The sequence below is a fragment of the Callorhinus ursinus genome, unplaced genomic scaffold (genome assembly GCF_003265705.2).
Source record: "Callorhinus ursinus isolate GAN/ISIS: 27379988/994484 unplaced genomic scaffold, GSC_fseal_2.0 scaffold40, whole genome shotgun sequence".
In the NCBI taxonomy this organism is placed as follows: domain Eukaryota; kingdom Metazoa; phylum Chordata; class Mammalia; order Carnivora; family Otariidae; genus Callorhinus; species Callorhinus ursinus.
This window is the reverse complement of record NW_027397102.1, coordinates 10,194,616-10,215,058: the sequence shown is the minus strand read 5'-3', so window position 1 is coordinate 10,215,058 and position 20,443 is coordinate 10,194,616. Positions and strand designations below refer to the sequence as shown.

The window sequence follows — 20,443 nt, the reverse complement described above, 5'->3', positions numbered from 1 at the left end:
ATTTGAGGGAGAATTTGATTTTGGAAAATAGAATTTATTCTGAGCTACACTTAGTGAATAATATTGATGTTGAATTTGGGCTTTTATATTTTCAGTTAAAGGGAATATGAAATAATGAGACAGAGTCTCTGGGTGTTATGAACTGCCAACTCCAAAAGAAAAGTTCCCAAAATATTTTCAACAATGGCAACATCATTGTAATGACTTTATAGCTTCCTAAGTTTTCTACTTTGAAACATACAGTACTCATTTGGATGTGTAAATTCAAATATATTTGTTAAATCAGTCTTGTCTCTTTGTCAATTAATTTTGCAGTTTTCCAAACCAGGGTGTTGAAAAATGTGTTTGGAATTTAAATATCATTTAAATGATAAGCATATTATGCTGCTCATTTGATTTTTTTTTTAAGGAAAACTTATTTTTAATTACTTTTTTAAAATCCAAATTACACAAATACAGTTATGGTAAGTTTGAATTGGTAAATTCATGTGCCCTTTAATTCCCCTCAACTGAAGTGGAGCCCTTGTTAGCTATGTTACTGCAACGTACTTAATCAACAGGGTATATATCTTACAGAAATGAATTAACTTCCACTCACAATATAATGAATATGCAAAAAGTATCCAGGCACAAATGACACTTCTTTATATTTTGAAACAGAAAAGTATATATTAGACTCTGATATTAGTAACACAATTCTTGGAAAACTTAATGAAATTCATTGATAATCTGAACATTACTGAGAGTGACATTTGCTCTAAACCATCTCTTTATTCTAGGTCCCCCAAAGGTTTTAATTCCAAGTGAAAGCATCAATAAATTTTATGATAGGTAACCAATACAGTATCAATCAGCATATATGCATCTTTGTGCACTTCTGAATAAACAGAATCAATCTGCCTATTTTCCTTGGTTCTACTATGAATAAACTCTACTAACCATGTTATTTAAATTTATTTCAAATTCACATTTGCTTTTCATAAAAATTATGCTTTTAACTTCAAGCCATAAAATATTTGAAGATAATCTTTAATGCTAACATCCCCATTTTTAACTCCAGTAAGCGTGGTCCTTAAACCAATATTTACTTCTAAACAGCTTTTCCTAACATCGAAATTCATGATATGACTTCTCAGTTTTTAAAGTTAAAGAACTGAAGTAAATACAAATTTTTAACAGAACTACCACCATATTTCAATAAAAGTATTACTATTCCATAAAACAATGTGACCAATAATTCTGCTGTAATTCTTTAGAGAGCCTTGTACAAATTTAAAAAACAAATTTAAATATAAATATCCTGTTTTTTTTTTTAAAGCCTCTAGTTAGAATGATGGACAACAGGGGAAATAAAGGGCAGTTACTTGCTTTTGGGGGTGCTGCTGATTCAAACAAGAATTTTAAGTTAAAAGACGACTAAGTGGTCAAATAAAATCATAAATTCCTTTGTCATAAAGAATATCAAGTTAAGGGCACCTGGGTGGCTCAGTCGTCAAGCATCTCTCTTCGGCTCAGGTCATGATCCCAGAGTCCTGGGATGGAGCCCCACATCGGGCTCCCTGCTTGGCGGGAAGCCTGCTTCTCCCTCTCCCACTCCCCCTGCTTGTGTTCCCTCTCTCGGTATGTCTCTATCTTATCTTTTTATACTGATAGGGATATTCTAGTAATAACCATCTGTGGAAGAAATGGAGATGTACAGGCCAAGAAAGGAACGCAAGTAATACTGTTTTAAAGCAAAGGCAGCGTTAGAACAACTTCTGGGAAAGTTGAACTCTTCAACAATTTCTCCCCACTGATTCTTCTCAGAAACCTTCGCGAATCCGCCTAAGGTAGTGACTCTGGTGAAGAGACCGTGAAGATCCAGCTCCTTCCCACCCACCGCAGGGATTTTTTTAAAAGGCGACCCTCTGCTGTGGTGGAACTGCCGCAGCTCGTCCAGGAAAGCGAGTCCCTTTCTCCGCTCGTCCGGAGGCACCTTCCCCGTCGAGTTTGCCATTATTTTTTCAAAGGAGGTTTTAAAAAAACCCAGATCGGTGTTTTAAAAGCGCCCCCCGCTCCCTGCGCTTCCTACCAGAGCCCGGAGCCCATTCCTTGGCCGGCGGCGGCGGGGCTCAGTCATGGGCCGGCGGTGGCGGTGGCGGTGGCGGTGGCGGCGGCGGCGGCGGCGGCGGCGGCGGCGGCGGCGGCGGCCTATGCTGCTCATTTGAAATACTATTTTTATAGTTTCTGGTGAGGGAGAAACCAAGTCATCACTATTGACCAAACAAAACTTCCCAAATTTGAAGAAAATATGTTTATACAGTATTATTATTAAAAAAGTATACAAGTTCAGCTGCTGTGGTTGCCTTTCCTGAATTTTACCAGAAACATAAGGGACTGAAAAAAGATTTGAAGTAAACAGGAGAAGGTTGTTGAATATAGCATTTGAGTATTGTGTAACTGGTGTCACAGAATTATAAAACAAAATTGTGAAATTTCATCTCTTCCCAATGCACGTGTAATTGATAATATTTGTATGTGAATGTGCTTACAGTTTTCTGTTTTCTTGGTTGCATACAATTGACTTAAGCAGAAAACCACATTTTTAAAAAAATTAATTAATTAATTTAGAGAGAGAGCGAGCTTGAGTGGGGGGAGGGTCAGAGGGAGAGAATCTCAAGCAGCCTGCCCTGAGTGTGGAACCTGATGTGGGGCTTAATTCCATGACCCAGAGATCGTGACCTGAGCCGAAATCAAGAGTCACTTAACTGACTAAACTACCCACGCACCCCAGAAAACCACATTTTATATTCTTAATATGTGTAATGCCCAATTTTAAAAACATTCAATTACCATGTATATTGTATGTATCATTTTTTTATTTTATATGCAACTTTTTAGTACATACTGGTTTATGGGGGGTGCAGTTTGGTTTAACATGTTTTCTTTAACAACTTTATATAACCAGTTTTAAATTATCCTAACTAAAGGGTGGGAGCATGTGCACAGATAATCCAAAATAGTTGGATATCTCTATTTTTTCATATATTATGTGATTATTGTAGTAGTCTTAGCTCTTTCATCCAGCTAGCAACCAAGTTACTTTACAAACATTATATTATATACCAAGTACTGATGGGAGGACAAGAAAGTATAGGTTAAAAAAAAAAAAGAAAGTATAGGTTTTGAAGAATTTTTTCCATAGAAATTTCATTATTACTTAGTTTACCATTTTATATTTATTTATTTATTTTTTTAGTTTACCATGTTTTAAAAATCAATTACTCAAAAGTTTTCATGATCCTCAAGCATTACAGTTTATTGCCATGTTACTGTAATGGGATTTTTAACTCAAGTAAAATTATTTTTATTTTTTTCCTTAAAAGTATTATTTGGAGTTTATATCATTAATTTTTCTTAGCCTATCCCTAGCATGGTGGTATATTTTGAACTCGAAATAAAATTTCAGATCTAGTGGCCAGGGACAGTAATAATTTACCTGAATTTTGCATAATTAAGGATATTACTTTACTATTTGCATTGAGTGATTATCACTCTTTTTCAGTAACATAATACTAAATCATGTTGTCACTAAATGTAATTTTTTCAAAAACAAAAAATGTTCAATTGAATATCATATTCTGAGCATCACAATTTAGCAAGGCTGATTTGACTTGTCAATCTCTCAGGAAGTATGTGTTTGGGAGGGAAGGAGAGGGCAAGAGGAGAATTTGGAGTATTCCCCAAAACTTGTGAATCCCAGGAAAAAGTATGGTTACATCTAGGCTACCCTGTACTGTAGCTCACAGGACCACCTTGGTCTCTGTAAACAGTCCCCAGAATCCAACTGGAGTAGCACTTATCTCCTTGTGTGCAAATGCTGATGAAATAAGGTGTTGCTGACTATCTTAGTAGTTTCTGCTTAAAAGGGAACTTGCAGTTACGTAGGCTCTCTAGAGAACTAATATATAGCATGATGACTGTAGTTAATAAGTTAATTATTGTAGCTTATGTATTCTACAGAGTACTGAATTTTTTATTATAAATTTTTTTTAAGATTTTATTTATTTCAGAGAGAGCACAAGTGAGGGGGGAGGGGCAGAGGGAGAGGGAGAAGCAGGGAGCCTGAAGCAGGGCTTGATCCTAGGACCTCAGGATCATGTCCTGAGCTGAAAGGAGATGCTTAACCAACTGAGTCACCCAGGCTACCCTATACAAATTTTCTTGTCCACAGAATTATAAACCATATTTCCAGACCCCAACAATGCCCAGAAATTTTCTTGAATTTCCAGGGGAACTGCACCACTTTTAAAGGAAGGCCCTTTATATCTGTTGTGTTCAATAAGGAAATGGCATTGTCTATGTGGGGAATATGCTCTGAAGGCAGTACTATCTTGACATCTTGTATGAATTTTTTGCTGTTGATCATTATTCCTAGTGTCAATGCATACCTTACTGAAATTCCATTTGTTGTTTCCACAGATTTCAGGAAACCTTACTGTGCCTTGGATTACAGGGTGTTCAAGAAAAAGAGCAGTAAGTAATCTTTTATTTAAAGCAAAAAGAGGGGTTTTCCCCTGTGTTGTTAATAAGAATGCCACTGAGAAAATTGTTATGATATTTGTAAAGTTGACAAAATTGAACCTTAATAAGACTGCATTATCTCAAAGGACATATTCTGAGGTCATAATATTTATATATATTACCAATATAACCTTAAATAAAATGTAATCAGTACACCATCTAATCTTTGAGCAGGTTTTTGCAGTTATAAAAGCAATCAAAGGTAATTAATGCAATAGGTGAAATAGAGGGGATTAAGAAATACACTCATCATAATGAGCATTGAATAATGTATAGAATTGTTGAATCATTATATTATAAACCTGAAACTAATATAGCACTATATATTAATTATACTTCAATGAAAAGATAATAAAATACCATAATGTTTTATACCTAATTATCCTAGTTAATTTCATCATATAATTGGGTCATGATTGATATAAATATCTCAATCAAAATTAAGAAATTTACATTACTATTTAGTGCATTTCAGTATTTATTTTTTATGGTTGTAAAAGTCTTCACACTCAATATGCTTTTTTTAAATTTTATTATGTTATGTTAGTCACCATACAATACATCATTACTTTTTGATGTGGTGATCCACGATCCATTGTTTTCATATAATGCCCAGTGCTTCATGCAGTACATGCCCTCCTTAATACCCATCTCCGGGCTATCCAATCCCCCCTCCCCCCTCCCCTATAAAACATTGTTTGTTTCTCAGTGTCCACAGTCTCTCATGGTTCATCTCTCCCTCCGATTTCCCTCCCTTCATTTTTCCCTTCCTTTTCCTAATGTCCTCCATGCTATTCCTTAGATTCCACAAATAAGTGAAACCATATGATAATTGACTTTCTCTGCTTGACTTATTTCACTTAGCATAATCTCCTCCAGTCTCATCCATGTTGATATAAAAGTTGGGTATTCATCCTTTCTGATGGCTCAGTCATATTCCATTGTATATATGAACCATATCTTCTTTATCCATTCATCTGTTGAAGGGCATCTTGGCTCTTTCCACAGTTTGGCTATTGCAGACATTGCTTCTATGAACATTGGGGTGCACTATGGCCCTTCTTTTCACTACATCTGGGTCTTTGGGGTAAATACCCAGGAGTGCAATTGCTGGGTCATAGGGTAGCTCCATTTTTAAATTTTTGAGGAACCTCCACACTGTTTTCCAAAGTGGCTGTACCAACTTGCATTCCCACCAACAATATAAGAGGGTTCCCCTTTCTCCACAACCTCTCCACCAATTGTTGTTTCTTTCCCTGTCCATTTTTGCCATTCTAACTGGTGTAAGGTGGTATCTCAATGTGGTTTATATTTGAATTTCCCTGATGGCTAATGATGATGAACATTTTTTCATGTGTCTATTAGCCATTTGTATGTCTTCTTCAGACAAGTGTCTGTTCATATCTTCTGCCCATTTTTTGACTTAATTATTTATTTTTGGGGTGTTGAGTTTGAGAAGTTATAGATCTTGGATACCAGCCCTTTATCTGTAGTGTTATTTGCAAATATCCTCTCCCATTCTGTGGGTTGCCTCTTTGTTTTGTTGACTGTTTCCTCTGCTGTGCAGAAGCTTTTTATCTTGATGAAGTCCCAAAAGTTCATTTTTGCTTTTGTTTCACTAGCTTTTGGAGATGTATCTTGAAAGAAGTTGCTGTGGGCGATGTCAAAGAGGTTACTGCCTATGTTCTCTTCTAAGATTTTGATGGATTCCTGTCTCACATTGAGTTCTTTCTTCCATTTTGAGTTTATCTTTGTGTATGGTGTTAGAGAATGGTTGAGCTTCATTCTTCTGCATGTGGCTGTCCAATTTTCCCAGCTCCATTTACTGAAGAGACTGTCTTTTTTCCATTGCATATTTTTTCCTGCTTCGTCAAAGATTATTTGACCATAGAGTTGAGGGTCCATATCTGGGTTCTCTATTCTGTTCCATTGGTCTATATGTCTGTTTTTGTGCCAGTACCATGCTGTCTTGGTGATCACAGCTTTGTAATAGAGCTTGAAATCGGGCAACGTGATGCCCCCAGCTTTGTTTTTCTATTTCAACATTTCCTTGGCGATTTGGGGTCTTTTCTGATTCCATACAAATTTTAGGATTGTTTGTTCCAGCACTTTGAAAAATGTCATTGGAATTTTGATCGGGATGGCATTGAAGGTGTAGATTGCTCTGGGTAGCATAGACATTTTAACAGTTTATTTTTCCAATGCATGAGCATGGAATGTTCTTCCATCTTTTTGTGTCTTCTTCAATTTCTTTCATGAGTGTTTTGTAGTTTCTAGAGTATAGATCCTTTACCTCTTTGGTTAGGTTTATTCCGAGGTATCTTATGGTTTTTGGTGCTATTGTAAATGGAATCGTTTCTCTAATTTCGCTTTTTACAGTTGCATTGTTAGTGTATAAGAAAGCAACTGATTTCTGTGCATTGATTTTGTATCCTGCCACATTACTGAATTGCTGTATGAGTTCTAGTAATTTGGGGATGGAGTCTTTTGGGTTTTCCACATAAAGTATCATGTCATCTGCAAAAAGAGAGAGTTTGACTTGTTCTTTGCCAATTTGAATACCTTTATTTCTTTTTGTTGTCTGAATGCTGTTGCTAGGACTTCTAGTACTATGTTGAACAATAGTGGTGAGAGTGGGCATCCTTGACGTGTTCCTAATCTTAAGGGAAAGGCTTTCAGGTTTTCCCCATTGAGGATGATATTCGCTGTGGGTTTTTCATAGATGGATTTCATGAACTTGAGGAATGTTCCCTCTATTCCTATACTCTGAAGAGTTGTAATCAGGAAAGGATTTTGTATTTTGTCAAGTGCTTTTTCTGCATCAATTGAGAGGACCATATGCTTCTTCACCCTCCTCTTATTAATGTGTTCTATCACATTGATTGCGAATGTTGAACCACCCTTGCATCCCAGGGATAAATCCCACTTGGTCGTGGTGGATGATCCTTTTAATATATTTTTGGATCCTATTAGCTAGGATTTTGTTGAGGATTTTGAAATCCGTATTCATCAGGGATATCGGTCAGAAATTCTCCTTTTTGATGTGGTCTTTGCCTGGTTTGGGGATTAAGGTAATGCTGGCCTCATAGAATGAGTTTGGAAGTTTTCTTTCTGTTTCTATTTTTTGAAACAGCTTCAGTAGAATAGGTATTATTTCTTCTTTGAATGTTTGGTAGAATTGTCCAGGGAATCCATCAGGCCCTGGACTTTTGTTTTTTGGGAGGTTTTTGATCACTGCTTCAAACTCGTTCCTGGTTATTGGCCTATTCAGGTTGTCAATTTCTAGCTATTTCAGTCTTGGGGGTTTATAGGTTTCCAGGAAGGCCTCCATTTCATCCAGATTGCTCAGTTTATTGGCATGTAGTTGTTGATAATAATTTCTAAGAATTGTTTCTACTTCCTTGGTGTTAGTCGTGATCTCTCCCCTTTCATTCAAAATTTTATTAATTTGGGTCCTTTCTCTTTTCTTTTGGATAAGTCTGGCCAGTGGTTTATTGGTCTTATTAATTCTTTCAAAGAACCAGCTTGTAGTTTTGTTGATCTGATCTACTGTATTTCTGGTTTCTAATTCATTGATCTCGGCTCTAATTTTAATTATTTCTCTTCTAATGCATGGCTTAGGCATCGTTTGTTGCTTTTTCTCTAGTTCTTTAAGATGTAGAGTTAGTTGGTGAATTTGGGATTTTTCTATTTTTTTTGAGTGAGGCTTGGATGGCTATGTATTTCCCCCTTAGGACCGCCTTTGCAGTATCCCATAGGTTTTGGACCAATGTGTTTTCATTCTCATTGATTTCCATGAATTGTTTAAGGTCATCTTTGATTTCCTGGTTGACCCAAACATTCTTGGGCAGAGTGGTCTTTAGCTTCCAAGTGTTTGAATTTCTGCCAAATTTTTCCTTGTGATTGAGTTCCAGTTTTAAAGCATTGTGATCTGAGAATATTCAGGGAATAATCTCAATTTTTGGTATCATTTGAGACCTGATTTGTGACCCAGTATGTGGTCTATTCTGGAGAAAGTTCCATGTGTGCCCCAGAAGAATGAGTATTCTGTTGTTTTAGGGTGGAACATTCTGTATATATCTATGAGGTCCATCTGGTCCAGTGTATCATTGAAAGCTCTTGTTTCCTTGTTGATTTTCTGCTGAGATGATCTGTCCATTGCTGAGAGTGGAGTATTGAGGTCTCCTACAATTAATGTATTGTTATCAATATGACTCTTTATTTTGGTGAACAGTTGGCTTATGTAGATGGCTGCTCCCATGTTGGGGGCATAGATATTTACAATTGTTAGATATTTTTGGTGGATAGACCCTTGAAGAATGATATAGTGTCCTTCTGTGTCTCTAATTACAAACTTTAGTTTAAAATCTAATTTGTCTGATATAAGAATTGCTACCCCAGCTTTCTTCTGAGGTCCGTTGGCATGGAAGATTGATCTCCAACCCTTCACTTTGAGTCTGGATGTATCTTTAGGTTCAGAATGAGTCTCATGTAGGCAGCGTATGGATGGGACCTGTCTTTTTATCCAATTGGCAACCCTGTACCGTTTTATGGGAGCATTTAGGCCATTCACGTTGAGAGTGATTACTGAAAGATATGAATTAATTGTCATCATGTTGCCTGTGTAGACATTGCTTTTATAGATTGTCCTTGTAAATTTCTGTTGTATATCACTCTTGGGGTCTTTCTCCTTTTATAGAAGCCCCCTTAATATTTCTTGAAGTGCTGGCTCAGTGGTCACATATTCTTTCATTTTCTGTCGGTCGTGGAAGCTCTGCATCTCTCCATTCATTCTAAAGGACAGCCTTGCCAGATAAAGTATTCTTGGCTGCATGTTCTTTTCATTAATACCCTGAATCTGTCTTGCCAGGCCTTTCTGGCTTGCCAGGTCTCTGTGGATAAGTCTGATGTTATTCTGATATTCTTCCCTCTGTAAGTAAGGAATCTCTTACCCCTAACTGCCCTTAAGTTTGTTTCCTTGGTTCTAAGATTTGCAAGTTTTACTATTACATGCCGGGGTGTTGGCCTGTTTTCCTTGATCTTGGGAGGGGTCTTCTCTGCCTCTAGGATGTGAGTATTTGTTTCATTCCCCAGACTAGGGAGGTTCTCAGCTACGATTTGATCAAATACATCTTCTTGTCCTCTCTCTCGCTCCACTCCCTCCAGGATTCCAATTGTTCTGACATTGGAATGCTTCATGGTGTCCCTTATTTCTCTGATTCTATTTTCATGGATTCTGAGTTGTTTTTCCCTGGCTTCCTCTTTTCCCTTTTTATCTATTAAATTGTCTTCCAGGATGCTTATTCGTTCTTCTGCCTCACTTACCCTAGCTGTTTGATTATCTAGATTGGATTGGATCTCATTGATAGCTTTTTTAAGTTCTGCCAATTCAGCTTTCATTTCTGCCCTTAGAGACTCTATGTTGCCATTAATTGATTTCTTCATTTTAACCATTTTTGTCACAATTGCTAGCCTGAATTCCATCTCCGACATCTTGGTTATATCTACATCCATTTGTAAATCTGCAGCATAAATCATAATATCTGAGTCTTTTCTATTTTGGGCATTCCTCTTCCTAGTCATTCTGTTGATGGGTGTTTGAGGGAATGTATAAAGTCCAAATTATTGTCCGGAACCCAAGCAAGATGTACCTGTTTTCTAGGGACCTTAGGGTTGCTGGCCTCTTGTTTTCCCAGCCTGTGTTCTGGGGGAGGGTCCTCCGGTGCTGTTACTCAGGCAACCCTGTTTGGGCGGAGTTGCCCTGCCCCCCTGTGGTGGGGGATGGGCTCAGTGGGAATCAGTTTTGTGGGCTTTTGTTCTCTGGTGGCTTTCCCTGGCGGCTTTCCGTGTCTCTTCCGCGAGTCAGAGCAGAAAAGACCATTTCCAACCCTCTGCCTCAGAGCAGAGAGATCCCAGTCCTTTGTTCAGTGAGCTCTCCAGGCCACACTCTCTCCATTTCTGTCCATGCTGCTATAAACTGCAGCGTTCTGGGTTATGCGCCCCTTCGCAGTGCTCCCAGTCCTGCCTCCAGTCCTGCCCTATGTGCTTCTAAAACCACCAGCTGCTCCCAGTTTACACATGCGACCCCACGGCTCCAGGTTTATGTCCCGGGAGCTGCCCTAAATTCCTTTCCCTGCCGCTACGGGTCTGCGAGTCTTCCCCATCCCCAGCACACGAGGCTGTTGCTCACTGGCAGTGTAAGATCCCCACGGCCAGGCTCCCTCCCGCTGCCATTTATCCTCCGATATCTGCCCACGGAATCACAGCTCCCTGCTTTGTACCTCGAAACAACTGCCTGCGATATTCTGTTTGTAGAGATCCAGATCTTCTTACATCTCAGGTTGATTTCATGGGTGCTCAGAGTGGTCTGGTAGATATCCAGCTCAATTCCAGGGACCAGTTGAAATAGGGTCCCCTACTCCTCCCCCATCTTTCCTCATAAAACCCTAAGTATGCTTTTTTCTTTAAATTTAATTATCCAACATATAGTACATCATTAGTTTTTGTTATAATGTTTAACGATGCTTTAGTTGCATATAACACCCATTACTCATCACATCACCTACGCTCCTTAATGCCCATCACCCAGTTACCCCATCTCCCCAATCCCTCCCTTTCTGCAACCCTATTTGTTTCTCAGAGTCAAGAGTCTCATATGGTTTTTCTGCCTCTCTGATTTCTTCCCATTCAGTTTTCCCTCCCTTCCCCTATAGTCTTTTGCATTATTCCTTATGTTCCACATGAGTGAAACCATACAATAATGGTCTTTCTCTGATTGACCTATTTCACTTAACATAATTCCCTGCAGTTCAATCTATGTCGATGTAAATGGTAGATATTCATCTCTTCTGATGGCTGAGAGTAATATTCCATTGTATATATGAACCACATCTTCTTTATCCATTCATCTGTTGAAGGATATCTTGGCTCCTTCCACAGTATGGCTATTGTGGACATTGTTGCTATGAACATTGGGGTGCATTTGCCCCTTCTTTTCACTACATTTGTATCTACCCAGTAGTGCAATTGCTGGGTCATAGGGTAGCTCTATTTTTAATGTCTTGAGGAACCTCCATAGTGTTTTCCAGAGGGGCTGTACCAGTTTGCATTCCCACCAACAGTGTAATAGGGTTCCCCTTTCTCCACATCCTCACCAATATTTGTTGGTCCCTGTCTTGTTAATTTTAGCCCTTCTAACTGGTGTAATGGGGTATCTCATTGTGGCTTTGATTTGTATTTCCTTGGTGATAAGTGATGTGGAGCGTTTTTTAATGGGTCTGTTAGCCATTTGTATGTCTTCTTTGGAGAAGTTTCTGTTCATGTCTTCTGCCCATTTCTTGACTGGATTCTTTGTTTTTTGGGTTTGAGTTTCATAAGTTCTTTACGGATCTTGGATACCAGCCTTTTATCTGATATGTCATTTGCAAATATTTTCTCCCATTCCGTAGGTTGCCTTTAGGTTTTTTGATTGTTTTCTTTGCTGTGAAGAAGCTTTTTACCTTGATGAAATCCCAATAGTTCATTTTTGCTTTTGTTTCCCTTGCCTTTAGAGACTTGTCTTGCAAGAAGTTGCTGTGTCCAAGGTCGAAGAGGTTGCTGCCTATGTTCTCCTCTAGGATTTAATGGATTCCTGTCTCACATTTGGGTCTTTCATCCATTTTGAGTTTATTTTTGTGTATAGTGTGAGTGAATGATCCAGTTTCATTCTTCTGCATGTGGCTGTCCAATTTTCCCAGCACCATGTATTGAAGAGACTTTTTTCCATAGGATATTCTTTCCTGCTTTGTCAAAGATTAGTTGACCATAGAATTGAGGGTCCATTTCTGGGATCTCTAGTCTGTTCCATTGATCTATGTGTCTGTTTTGTGCCAGTACCATGCTCTCTTGATGATTACAGCTTTGTAATATAGCTTGAAGTCAGGCATTGTGATGCCCCCAACTTTGGTTTTCTTTTTCAACATCCCCCTGATGATTTGGGGTCTTTTCTGGTTCCATACAAATTTTAGGATTGTTTGTTCTAGCTCTGTGAAAAATGTCAATGATATTTTGATAGGGATTGTATTGAATGTGTGATTGCTCTAGGCAGCATAGACATCTTAGCAATATTTATTCTTCCAATCCATGAACATGGAATGTTTTTCCATCTCTTTTTTTGTCTTCCTCAAATTCTTCCACAAATGTTCTGTAGTTTTTAGAGTACACATCATTTGCCTCTTTGGTTATGTTTATTCCTAGGTATCTTATGTTTTTGGGTTCAATTGTAAATGGGATTGATTCCTTAATTTCTCTTTCTTCTGTCTCATTGTTAGTGTACAGAAATGCAACTGATTTCTGTGCATTGGTTTTGTATCCTGCCACTTTGCTGAATTGTTGTATGAGTTCTAGCAATTTTGGGGTGGAGTCTTTTGGGTTTTCCACATATAGTATCATGTCATCTGCAAAGAGTGAGAGTTTGACTTCTTCTTCACCCATTTGAATGTGTTTTATTTCTTTTTGTTGTCTGATTGCTGTTGCTAGGACTTCTAGTACTATATTGAACAATAGTGGTGAGAGTGGGCATCCCTTTTGTGTTCTTGACCTTAAGGGAAAAGGTCTCAGTTTTTCCCCATTGAGAATGATAGTCGTTGTGGGCTTTTCATAAATGGCTTTTCTGATATTGAAGTATGTTCCCTCTATCCTTATACTTTGAAGAATTTAGAAATCAAGTAGGCCAGAAAGGGCTGGCAAAATATATTCAAGTACTAAATGGGAAGAACATGCAGCCAAGAATACATTATCCAGCAAGGCTGTCATTCAGAATGGAAGGAAATATAAAGAGTTTCCAGGACAGAGAGAAACTGAAAGAATATGTGACCACCATGACAATCCTGCAAGAAATGTTAAGGGGGATACTGTAAGCTAAGAGAGACACCCAGAGTAACATAGACCATAAAGTAAGAGTCAATCTACAGAAACAGGGACTTTGCAGAGAATACAATGGCACTAAATTCATATCTTTCAATAGTTACTCTGAATGTAAATGGACTGAATGTTCCAATCAAAAGACACAGGGTATCAGATTGGATAAAAAAGCAGGGTCCACAAGAGTCTACAAGAGACTCATTCTGAACCTAAAGACACTTCAGGATTGAAAGTGAGGGGATGGAGAACAATTTACCACGTTAATGGACCTCAAAAATAGCTGGGGTAGCATTCTTCATATCAGACAAATTAGATTCTAAACCAAAGACTGTAGTAAAAGATGTAGAGGGACACTATATCATAATTAAAGGGTCTGTCCAACAAGAAGATCTAGCATTTCAGTATTTAGAAGTAATGAGTTACTAGTAGTTTAACAGTCTTATTTTGTTTTGTTTTTTTTTTAAAGATTTTATTTATTTGAGAGAGAGAGAATGAGAGATAGAGAGCATGAGAGGGAAGAGGGTCAGAGGGAGAAGCAGACTCCCTGCTGAGCAGGGAGCCTGATGCGGAACTCGATCCCGGGACTCCAGGATCATGACCTGAGCCGAAGGCAGTCGCTTAACCAACTGAGCCACCCAGGCGCCCCAGTCTTATTTTGTTTTTTTTTTTACTTCCTCCTATAATTATTGTGATTTGTATAATGTTAATATATTAAAAAACTTCATTAAAATTGTGTTTTCTCAAAGAATCTTATTCAGTTGTCTGTGTAGGACCTATAAATCTGAATTTTAAGAAGTGTCTCAGGAGATTTTGATGTAACTGGTCAATAGATGGGAAGCTATTAAAGGCTTTTAATTATAAAAAAGACATGAGTAGAGTTTTGAAAGATAACTCAAGTTACTTTATGGTAGTAGGTTTAAGGATAATAAAACTGAATCTAGGGAAATTTTGTACTGGACAGGATTATGTAAACTCTTTTTCCTTTCTCTTCCCCCAAAAGTAAAAGTATAAACCATGGAAATAATATAGGATGCCACCAACGGAGATCTCTAAAAGTTGGAAAGGAAGCAACTGGTTAGTAACTCCAGGACTTGGAAGGACTACAGGGTACTTTGTCTCCCGATTAACTCAGGCCAGACATGTTATGACCCCTACTATAACAAGAGAAAACAGCTTGGGTAGGCTCATTCCTTCCACTAATGGAATGGGGGTCCCCAAACAACATGAAGTGATCTTGGCAACATTGGCAAAAAAGATTAATTGGAAGCCTCAGTGACAATAAGGCAACCAGAGAAGTGCTTTCCTTCTCAGTTGTGCCTGAACCTTTCCTCCCTTGGTGGAGATACCAAGCAGTAATACTAAGGGAGATGCCACAAAACATAGTTTGATCTGGGAAGCCTCTTTTTTATTTATTTATTTTTTAAATTTATTTATTTGTCAGAGACAGAGAGAGAGCACAAGCAGGGGGAGCAGTAGAAGGAGAGGGAGAAGCAGGCTCCTCACTGAGCAAGGAGTCCGATGTGGGACTCGATCCCAGGACCCCGGGATCATGACCTGAGCCGAAGGCAGATGCTTAACGACTGAGCCACCCAGGCATCCCTGGAAAGCCTCTTTTTTAAAGATTTTATTTATTTATTCATCAGAGACAGAGAGAGAGCACAAGCAGGGGGAATGGCAGGCAGAAGTAGAAGCAGGCTCCCTGCTGAACAAGGAGCCAGATGTGGGACTTGATCCTAGGACTTTGGGATCATGACCCAAGCGGAAGGCAGCTGTTCAACCAGCTGGGCCATCCCCTCAAAAACCTCTTTGTCTCTGTGGTCAGCGAATTCTTTCCTCCCCTTAGAGAATCAGAGAGCTTGATTAGCACCAGCAAAAGTGATCAAGACACGATATGTGCACAGCTTAGTAAGTGTGTTATTCATTATTCATCCCTGAAAGATGAAAAATCTGTTTTCCCACATAGAGAAACTAGCCCAAATAAATCAAGCAAATTAAAATACACTACAAATGATTTGAGAATTAAAATACCACCAGAAAGTACCATTGGAACCACAACCCATAAATGTAGGCCAGGACCTGTGTGCCTGCCTGGTAAAATAAAAAGATTCAAATAAAACTAAAAATCTCCTAACATAATGGCCAAAGTATTCAGGATACAATAAAAAAACAGCCAACATACCAAGAACCAGGAAAATCACAGCTTGAATGATAAAAGACAATCAACTGACACAAATACTGAGGTGAATTAGTTAATGAAATTCTCTGACAAGGATTTTAAAGCATCCATTATAAAACTGTTCTAACATGCAATTACACATTACCTTGAAACAAATGAAAAAGAAGAAAAGAAAATCTCAAGAAAGCAATCAACGTTATAAATGAACCAAATGAGAATTATGGGACTGAAGAATACAATAAATAAGTCTGCAGCATTCCTCAAGATTTGAGTGGTGATAGAACAGAATCAATGAACCTCATGAGGACAGATTGATAGAATTTACCCAATTGGAACTAGAGAGAGTATAGACTGAAAGATAATAGAGCCTTAAAATCCTGTGGAGCAATAACAAAAAATTCAATATTGTATCATTGAAGTCCTATAATAAGAGGAGATAGAGAATAGGACTTAAAGAATATTCAAAGAAATAATGGCAAAAACATCCCAAATTTGGGGGAAAATCTAACATAAACCTACAGATTCAAGAAACTGAGTGAATTCCAAGCAAGATTGATGGAAAGAAATCCACACCTAGGCACATCAAATTTAAACTTCTGAAAACTAAAGGCAACACAAAAAATCTTGAATGCTGCCAGAGAGAAATGATGCATTATTTATGGGAGAATACCAATTCAAATGACAGTAGATTTCTTATCTGAAACCTTGGAGACCAGAAGGCCAGTATTTTTCACATGTTGAAGAAGATAACTTTCAGCCAATAATTGTATGTTTGGCAAAACTATCCTTCAGGGAATGAAGGAACAAACAGACATTTTCAGATGAAAAAGAATTAAAATAATGTGTTGGTAGCTTGCCTACTCCAAAACAATGACTAAAGGAAGTTCTTCACACAAAAGGAAAATGATAGAAGAGGAATTTGGGGGCAGTAGGGAGGAAGAAATAACAGAAAGTGCAGAAATATGCCTGTCTTGCTCCTCATGAATTTTCTATATTATATTTGATGATTGAAACAAAAGTAATAGTACCATCTGTCTGATACTCAAGACAATGGTACTTAAAACTGGGGAAGGTAAAGGAACATAAGCAGAAGTAAGGTTTCCACACTTTATTAAAGGGGTAAGTTACTGATACCAGTACACTATGACAAATCACATTATGTGTATTTGATAGCCAGAACGATCACTTCAAAAACTATATAAAATAATACACTAAAAAACACCTAAAATAAATAAAAATAGAAACCTAGAAATGTTCAGGTCACACAAGAAGAAAAGAAAAAAAAAAAGAAACACAGGAATGCAAAACAGAAGAAACTGAAAATAATAAAATGACAGACATAAGCCCTAATATAGCAATAATTATCTTAGATAAAAGTATACCAAGTAAAATTTAGATATATTGGCAGGATGGGTAAAAGAAACACAGCCCAATTTTATGCTGTTTATAACATCTCACTTCAAATTCAGTAGTATATATAGACTGAAATGCAAAAGATAGGGAAAAATATACTACCATGCAAACGTTAATCATAAAATCCAGGAGTGAACAGCTGTGTTAACATCAGATAAAATACGGGGCGCCTGGGTGGCTCAGTCGTTAAGCATCTCCCTTCACCTCAGGTCATGATCCCAGGGTCCTGGGATTGAGCCCCGCATCGGGCTCCCTGCTCAGTTGGAAGCCTGCTTCTCCCTCTCCCACTCCCCCTGCTTGTGTTTCCTCTCTCACTGTCTCTCTCTCTGTCAAATAAATAAATAAAATCTTTAAAAACAATCAGCAATCAGATAAAATGGACTTTATTTTTTTCTGTCCAAATGTTTATTTACATTCTAGTTATTTAACATATAGTGTAATATTGATTGCAGAGTAGAATTTAGTGACTCATCCCTTACAATACTCAGTGCTCATCATAAAAAGTAACCTTCTTAATACCCAACACCCCTCTATCCCATACCCTACCCACATCCCTCCATCAACCCTCAGTTTGTTCTCTATCTTTAAGAGTCTCTTTTGGCTTGTTTCCCTCTCTCTTTTTTTCCTTACCAATTTGGTCATCTGTTTTGTTTCCTAAATTCCACATGAGTAAATTAAAATGGTATTTTTCTTTCTCCAACTGATTTATTTTGTTTAGTATAACACACTCTAATTCTATCCATCTCTTTGCCTATGGCAAGATTTCATTCTTTTTTGATGGTTGAGTAAAATCAAAATTTTCATAGTAATTTTTGATGGCTGAGAATATATATCTACACACATCCCACATCTTCTTTATCCATCAGTCAATGGGCATTTGGGCTCTTTTCATAGTTTGGCTATTGTTGATAGTGCTGCTATAAACATCAGGGTGGATGTCCACGTTCGAATCTGTATTTTTGTATCATTTGGTTAAATGCCTAGTAGTGCAATTGCTGGGTCATAGGGTAGTTCTATTTTTAACTTTTTGAGGAACCTCCATACTGTTTTCCTTAATGCCTGCACCAGTTTGCATTCCCACCAACAGTGCAAGAGTGTTCCTCTTTATATGCATCTTTGACAACACCTTTTGTTTCCTGAGTTGTTAAATTTAGCCATTCTGACAGGTGTGAGGTGGTATCTCATCATAGTTTTGATTTGTATTTCCCCGCTGTTGAGTGATATTGAACATCTTTTCATGTGTCTGTTAGTCTTCTGGATGTCTTCTTTGGAAAAGGGTCTATTCATGTCTTCTGACAGTTTCTTAACTGGGTTGTTTTTTGGGTGTTGTGTTTGGTAAATTCTGAATAGATTTTAGATACTAACCCTTTATCAAGTGTGTCATTTGCATATATCTTCTCCCATTCCATGGGCTGCCTTTTAGTTTTGTGGATTGCTTCCCTCTACTTTTGGAACTAATGATATACTACTATATGTTGGCTAATTGAATTTAAATTAAAAAAAATACCACCAGCATTTTTCACAGAGCTAGAACAAACAATCTTAAAATTTGTATGGAACCATAAAAGACTCTGAAGAGCCAAAGCCATTCTGAAAAAGAAAACCAAACCTGGAAGCATCACAATTTCAGGCATCAAGTTACATTACAAAGCTGTAGTCATCAAGACAGTATTATACTGGTACAAAAACAGACACATAGGTCAATGGAATGGAATAGAAAAGTCAGAAGTTGACCCAGAACTATATGATCAACTAAACTTCAACAAAGCTGAAAGAATACTCAATTTAAAAAAGAGAGTCTCCTCAACAAATGCTGGTGGGAAAACTAGACAGAAACATGCAGAAGAATGAAACTGGACCACTTTCTTACACCATACAGAAAAATAAATTCAAAATGGATGAAAGATTTAAGTGTGACACAGGAAACCATCAAAATCACAGAGGAGAACAGAGGCAACAACTTCTTTGACCTTGGCCACAGCAACTTTTTACTAGACACATCACTGGAGGGAAGGGAAACAAAAGCACAAATAAACTATTGAGACTTCATCAAGAGAAAAAGCTTCTGCACAGTGAAAGAAGCAATCAACAAAACAAAATGACTTTAAAATAAAAAAAAATACTGGAGAAAAAGAATTCATTACATAATGTAAAGTGATATATCCACTGGGAAGACCTAACAATCCTAAAAGTGTACAAAAGCAACAGATCTTCAAAATGCATGAAGCAAAAACTAATAGAGCAGAAAAGATAATAGGCAAATAGGCAAATAGATGGATACTTCAACACCCTCTTCTCAGAAACTGATAGAGCTACTAGACAGAAAATAAGGACAAAGGAGATTTGAACAACACAATCAACTAATAAATTCTAATAAAAATATATAGAACATGTATAAAACACTCCACCCAACAAGAAAAGAACACATAGTTTTAAAAGGTCCCTGGAACGGTCATCAAGATAGACCTTACCCAAAACTGTAAAACAAATCTCAATAGCTTTAAAAGATTGAAACCATACATATTGTATACTCTGACCACACTGGAATCAAACTAGATATCAGTAACAGAAAAACAACATGAACATTAACTAATTACATAGAAATTAAACAACATGCTTCTAAATAATCCATGAGTCAAAGAGAAAATCACAGAAGAAATACAAATACATATAACTACATAAAAATTAAAATATAGCATATCAAAACATGTGGGATATAGCTAAAACAGTACTAAAATTTTTATTGCAGCGCTACATGCTCACATTGGAAATGAGGAAAGTACTCAAACTGAACATCTAAATTTGTATTTCAAGAAACTGGAAAAATGAGAACAAAACAAACCAGAGCAAACAGAAAGCAGGAAATTATAAGAGCAGAAATCATTAAAATTAAAATATGAAAGGGATAGATAAAATCAATGAACAAACAATCTGATTCTGGGTAAAAATTAGTAAAATTGATAAACCTCTAGGAGAGTTGGAAAAGTGTTAAACTGAAGCTAGGAACACAATGCTAATACAATTTCAATACTCCAAGCAGGAAATGTTGAGGATCTGAATGAAGGTAGTAACAGTGAGGTTAGAATGGGGCAGTGAACACAATAGATGCTGAGAAAAATTATTCGACCTGGTAATTCCTGATTCAATGTGGAAAGAATGAATGAGTGCATGAAACCATAAGTGACTTCTAATTTATTTTTTAAAATGGTGACTAGTTAGGGGGCACCTGGGTGGCTCAGTTGGTTGGGTATCTGCCTTCAGCTCAGGTCATGATCCCGGGGTACTGGGATCAAGCCCCAATTTGGGCTCTCTGCTCAGCAGGGAACCTACTTCTCCTTCTTCCTCTGCTTGCTGCTCCCCCTGCTTGTGTATGCTCTGTCAAGTAAATAA

The 20,443-nt window shown here is 37.5% G+C and overlaps 1 protein-coding gene across 2 annotated transcripts in view; it reads left to right on the top strand.

Annotated features, from left to right (window-relative positions):
* HDX (highly divergent homeobox) overlaps positions 1-20,443 on the top strand; it is a 315,446-nt gene that overhangs the window by 134,225 nt on the left and 160,778 nt on the right. For both annotated transcript variants that reach the window (XM_073880879.1, XM_025852756.2), the window contains exon 4: positions 4,462-4,515. In XM_073880879.1, the coding sequence (XP_073736980.1) occupies positions 4,462-4,515 (54 nt within the window). The remainder of the gene's footprint in view (positions 1-4,461; positions 4,516-20,443) is intronic.